The following is a 6,313-nucleotide window of genomic DNA, read 5'->3' on the forward strand; positions in this document are numbered from 1 at the left end:
TTAAATGACAAATAAATTAGTGAAAGGAAAAGAAATGCAAGAAAGGAGAGCTAGGAGGATGAGAATGTGATTTAATTCTACTAATGGGGGTACTTTGACCTGTGTTCTAGAAAGGAGTGTTGTTGGAAGAAGTACTTTCTGCTTTCAAGTTTGTACCTTTCTCTTGGATATCAGTTTATTGGGCAGTAGATGTAGGGCAAGGGGAAAAGGCATTATAGACTTTGATTTTGACTTGTAATGGCTTGATAAACCTCACTCCCCTAGATGGTTTGTTTGAATGTTTGGCTCATGAGACACAAGTCAAATCATTAAAAAAAAATCATCCTTCCCTCAATTAGTCAGTAGCCAAGCCTTCAATTATGTATTTGCTGATATTCCCTTCATTGGATTCAGTCGGATTGCGTGGAGTGTAATTATAATGTTCACTTATCCCCTCGATTTTAGGGTCATACTAGGTAATCTCCCTAAATTCCTAGGCTGTACAAAGGATTTTGAGAGGAGCCATTTTTGTGTGTGGTGCAAGAGACAAAAGACTGAGAGGTTACGTTGGAATTAGGCTTAATACATAACATCATTTATATACTTGAATTTTTCATTTGTGTATGCATACAAACATATGACCAATTACAGCAATTTGTGAGTTATTTTATGGCATATCTAATTTGCGTCTGTTCTTCTCCATCTCTTCCCCCTTACATGGCATGGCATTCAGAGAATTTTAAATTCAGTCTGAAACTGTTTCTTTCTTATGAATAGGTACTGAAAATGGTGATTATAGCTCATCCACTGGGCCAAGTTTGGATGGAAGTTTCAGAAAGCCTGGATCTGGTATGTTGTTCGAACTTATATTGTATTTGATCTATGCATTTACTTGCACAAGGAAATTCATCAATTAACGCATTCTGGACTCTATACTTGAGAGTTGATAATGATATCAATTCAGCATATAAATGTTCTGATGATATTTTCTTGCTAAACCTACGATATGCATTTGAAACTTGGAAACTAGGAAAAGCATATGGACTGTTAGTAAAATCTTTTTTTATTTTATTTTATGTCCACTGTTAGAGAATGTTTATCACTAGGCTTTCACTTTGGGAAAGAGGACAACTTAAATATAGTATTCCACTTTAACAACTTGCTTTGATACCAGGAGTATCATTTTCAAAAATCTTGGTCTGATTTAGTGTGATTTGTAACCTGTTGAACTTTTCCAAAGCCTCGTGTCCTGGCCTGCCTCTCCCCTCACCATCACCACCACGAAAAAATTAAATAATAAATAAGTAAAAGAGAAATAAATGAAGTACTTTTTGAAACTCTCTCAAGTCCTGCGAATGCTAGTTCTTCATTAGTACATGTCAACACTTGTATTTAGTTTTGAGTTTCATGTCTCACACTAAATCATTTCTTTATTTTATATGTATATCTTAAAGCTCAAATTGATAGAGCAGAGAAATCTAATTTATTCAAATTTCAGATAATGTCAAATTAGGAATGGATTCCTTCTTCGTGGCAGTTGAGATCTTTGGACCTTTGTTTGCTGTGATATCTTGAAGAGCTCTAGGCATACATGGCTCAGTTATGCCTACCCTGTCTTATTTATGTCTAGAAGTGACCTATTTATGAAAATATGCTTGTGTAGTCCACTACATGTTAACTTATGTTTCGGACTTTTAACTGGAAGTTAAACTTTTCTAGTAATGTGAAATTTCCTTTCTAAATTTTCATGTATCCTGAGTATACATGATTTTTGGGACGCATTTATTTCCAATCGGCCTTATTGATTCTTTGACCAAAGCTCTTTGATTTGAACTGAAAAATTCATAGCATCCAACAAGGCTAGCTTTAGTGGCAAGACTGGGCCCTTGGACTGAGGTGTATGTGCATGCTCATGTGTGACAAAGATTTTTGCAGTCATCTTTTACTACTCACATATGCAATCATATCTAAGATGTCAATGAGCAATTTGTCTCACCTGAAACCAAATAATGAGGGCTATGCCCACTCAGTAATTTAGCAAACTGGAATGGAGCAAATCGGCAGTCTTTTAGGCCCGGTAACTCACTAATAACAGAAAGAGTACTAGGCTGAGAAAGTGGAGAGGAGTATTCAGAGAAAATGTACTGCTCCAATTAATGGGTCAGATTTGCTTTAATACTTTAAGGCTTCCACTTCGGAATGTAAGCATGGTTACCTGCTTTGCTTTTTGGCTGAAATAGAATTAATTTTAAAGGAAAGCTGGAAAAAACTGTCATGTGTACTATTCAAGATAGAGTACACACTAACTTCATTATTCATGAGTGCAGTTGCCTCGGTTTCTACAACAGCCAGCACTTCTAGCAAATTTATTCCAACTTCAAAAAGAGTGTACAAAGTTCTCAAGGAGTATGTTATGGAACTTGCTGACCTCAATGTATTTAAGAATCATCTTGAAGATTGGGTTCAAGAGAATTTGTACTCTAATCCTAGTGGCGAACATTCTTTTGGATCGCCCTTCTTAATTGATGACTTGCGTACCTTTGATTTCGCATTGGAAGGGGTTCTATTTCAACAGCTATTGCGCATGCCTTTCCCACCTTATTCTTCTGAAAATCTAAAAGAAGATGAATATTTGGCGCTGGAAGATTTCATGCATACTGCTGCTGATGGCCTGTGGCATGCATTCTGGCGTAAGAATAAACCCTTGCCGTATTTTGTATCTTGTCCTTCTTATCCTGGATCCAAGTTTTATACTGTTGAGAAAGCAATATTAAGGGGGAGACTGGGAAGGTTGTGTGGTGCAGCTTTGATGTTAAAAGATAAGGGCAATACTCATGCGCATTGGGATAATGTGGTCAAGTTTATCTTGTTCAAACAAGATATGACAGGAAATGAATTTGGGTTTTCTCCCACTATCGTTTGTGAAGCTCTCTTCTATGCAGTCCATATACTTCTTTCTAGAAGCTTGAGCAAGTACAACACAGTGACAAGTGATTGTGTTTTTGTATCGGTTCTTGACTCTAAATTCGGAGGTGTTGTGAAACTTGGTGGTGATCTTGGAAAACTCGAAGTAGATTTGGCTAACCCCTATCACTCCATTGTAGAGTGGATTACGTGTCATGCAGAAGTCAGCGTTTCCCCAGTAGACCGAATATGGAACAAGCTCGGGAATGTAAACTGGGGAGACTTTGGAACTCTTCAGCTACTTCTCGCAACTTTTTACTCTATTGTCCAATGGAATGGACCACCAAGAAAGTCAATGGGCTCACTTGCTGCAAATCACAGTCTTCGCCTTCAGCAGCGCAGAATGGAGTGCCATCTTATTGAGAATGAAAATGCTCTAGTTCCATGTCAACACGCGAACAATCATCAAGGAGAAATTGTAGAGCTAGAGTATCAAAATAATCGGACCTTCAAAAAGAAAGGATCCCGACTGAAGCTTAATCCGGGGGAAATATTATTTCTCGAAGATCAGTTCCAGGGACAGATAAGTTTTCAAATACAGGAATTTCTGGATGACGGGAATGGCTGTTCCTATATTGCTGTTGCTTCAGAGAATCTGACAAAATTCTTGACCTTATACGTTGGCGCACATCCATCTTGTTTGGAGCCATCTTGGGAGGACATGAGCTTATGGTACCAAGTACAAAGGCAAACCAAAGTTTTGAATATCTTAAAAGATCAGGGTATATCCAGTAAGAATCTTCCTGAAATAATAGCATCAGGTAGAATCGTGCACTCTGGCCCTTGTGAAAAACAAACCCCCAAGGGACGCTGCGATCATCCTTGGTGTGGAACTCCAATACTCGTAACATGTCCAGTTGGAGAACCTCTTTCGTCTGTCATATCTCACGATGGCCCATTTTCTGTGGAAGAAGCAACCCGTTGCTGTCGAGACTGCCTATCAGCTTTGAGAAGTGCAAAAATGGCCAATATTCAACACGGTGATCTCTGTCCAGAAAACATAATGCATATTATCGACAACCAAGGTTCAAGAAACAGTAGTTTGTTCGTTCTTGTCTCATGGGGTCGGGCTGTTTTGGAGGAAAGAGACAGCCCTGCATTAAATTTGCAGTTCTCCTCGGCTCATGCTCTTCAACACGGAAAACTTTGTCCATCATCGGACGTTGAGAGCCTTGTTTACCTTATCTACTCCATCTGCGGTGGAGCCATGCAACAGCAAGATTCGATTGAATCAGCACTTCAATGGAGGCAGAAAAGCTGGGCAAAACGTGTTATCCAGCAGTATCTGGGCGAGATTTCGCCTCTCTTGAAAGCATTTGCTGATTATGTAGACAGTCTATGTGGTACACCATATCCAGTAGATTATGATATTTGGATAAAGAGGCTAAATGGAGCTGTGGATAGTTCAGCAGACAGGGGGAAAATGGTCGAAGAAATACTAAGAATAAAGGATGTTGCTGAGTCTTCGGGAACTTCAGGAGGTGGAAATTCTATATCAGCTTGAAACTTTTCTTGGTTTATTTCCTAATTCACTTGGACCATTTGGTTGAGATTTTTATTTGGATGGTTCTTCATGTTGTCCAAATCTCAGATAATCAAAACCTACAAATGATTCATTGGATTGTTTTTTGTGGATTCCTATACGAAGCTTTTTTAGATGTGTCTCCTCCAAGTTTCACATTGATCATTTTGTCCAAGAAGTTTATTTCTATAATTCTAAATACTTTTTTGGAGTACTATTTTCTTGAATATCATTCAAGAATACAAATGTTATACAATAGCATTGGTGCTTAGGACCCGTCTAGGTCGTAGTGTGGTCCATCTAAGGCCCTGTTTGGCACCCATTTTTATCAAAATGCATTTTTCTCTCTCTTCTTTTCAACCACACATTCTTTATTAAAATAATATTACACGTAAATCAAAAAAATTTTCTTATTTTTCAACCACACATTTTCCATCAATTTACTATTCAAAAATGTATTTTCACATAAAAATTCCTACCAAACACCCTCTAAATTTGTCCAATTAATTCAAATATAGTTTTAATTTATTTGATAAATTTAGATGGATCAAACTATTTTCTAAATGAATGTTAAACAGTACTGAGGCAAGATAATATTATTTTTCAAGAAAATATTGGATGGTTCAACACTCCACCGATCAATTTGTCCCAAGTTGCAGTGATGGTTTTGGTCCAAATATATATATGTGTGTGTCCATTAATCGAGCTAGTTATAGAAGGTCTTGTCTAGAACCAAGAAAAAAAAAAGGTTTAAATAATGAAAAACACTCTTAAAAAATCACTTCACTGTCACGGGAAATAGTCCCCATTTGATAGCAATTTTTCACAACAAAAAATCAATTTTTTTTTACCGATATTTTACTATTTCAGCCGTCATTTTTTACTTCTTTACTCACAAATGAAATCCACTTTTCTCTCTATCGATCAAAAAATTAATTCTCATAATAATATTTTTTGCTAAAGATGGTCATTGACTAGCTATACTCTATAAAATTTACAGAGTAATTTACTAAAATAATTACTTAGATATAGTGAAAAATTTGTTTATAACATTTTTTTAAATAAATGCTGTAGTCGGGACTAGTTATACGATTAACAAATCTAGCCGTTTGCTGAATAACTACGTAAATAAGCATTTATTAAAAAGAAATTATTGTTTAACATAAATTTGGCCTGCTTGAGCAGTCAAACTATAATCCTTCTCGAGCAAGTTGTTAGAGACACGTTTGATTCTTATTTTTCTTAAAATATATTTTTTTTTCATTTTTTTAATAACACGTTATTCATTAAAATAATATTATACGTAAATTAAAAATTTTTTTTTATTTTTATCTACACATTATTCGTCAATATACTGTTTTAAAATTCATTTTTCCATTTTTTTATGATGCCAAACACCCTCTGAATTTTTTTCTCAAACACACTGCAATATAAACGCCGATTAAATTTTGCAAAATAGCCTGCAAGTCTGCGGAAACTCCGTTGTGACGGAAAAATGAAAGAACAAATGGAAAGAGGAGAAAGCTCTGAGTCCAAACCCCGCGACGATGATATCTGGGCAAAACTTGGTAACCAAAAAAATAAGAAAAAGTTGCTTTCTTGAATTTAAAGATCCCTTTTTTGATTGCTTTTGAATTTGACTTATTGGTTCTCTCTCTTTTTGATTGATTCTGGGTTAAAGGGTCTGCTATTTCGTAACCCACTTAAAATTGATGTTGCATGTAGCTTTAATAGGGGTTTATGATATAGAATTTTAATCTGTGTAATCTGATTATATGCATTTTCTTGGTAGCGTAGTAAATGAAGTTCTGGCATTCCTCATTTCTCTCTCAATTTTAAATTATGAAA

The 6,313-nt window shown here is 36.0% G+C and overlaps 1 protein-coding gene across 1 annotated transcript; it reads left to right on the forward strand.

Annotated features, from left to right (window-relative positions):
- The first annotated feature begins 295 nt into the window (after positions 1-295).
- LOC111367839 lies at positions 296-4,627 on the forward strand. Its single transcript, XM_022988902.1, has 3 exons — positions 296-455; positions 757-828; positions 2,307-4,627. Exons 1-3 carry the CDS (start codon positions 419-421, stop codon positions 4,445-4,447), a joined length of 2,250 nt encoding a protein of 749 aa, XP_022844670.1. The 5' UTR covers positions 296-418; the 3' UTR covers positions 4,448-4,627.
- Positions 4,628-6,313: the final 1,686 nt, after the last annotated feature.

Source organism: Olea europaea, chromosome 18 (assembly GCF_002742605.1).
Source record: "Olea europaea var. sylvestris chromosome 18, O_europaea_v1, whole genome shotgun sequence".
Taxonomy (NCBI): domain Eukaryota; kingdom Viridiplantae; phylum Streptophyta; class Magnoliopsida; order Lamiales; family Oleaceae; genus Olea; species Olea europaea.

Bases quoted from the DNA above. Each gene is read 5' to 3' on its own strand.
- LOC111367839 (XM_022988902.1), top strand. From the start codon at position 419: ATGTTCACTTATCCCCTCGATTTTAGGGTCATACTAG. The intron at 456-756 runs GTAATCTCCCTA...TCTTATGAATAG, and splicing joins CGATTTTAGGGTCATACTAG to GTACTGAAAATGGTGATTAT. The intron at 829-2,306 runs GTATGTTGTTCG...TCATGAGTGCAG, and splicing joins TTTCAGAAAGCCTGGATCTG to TTGCCTCGGTTTCTACAACA.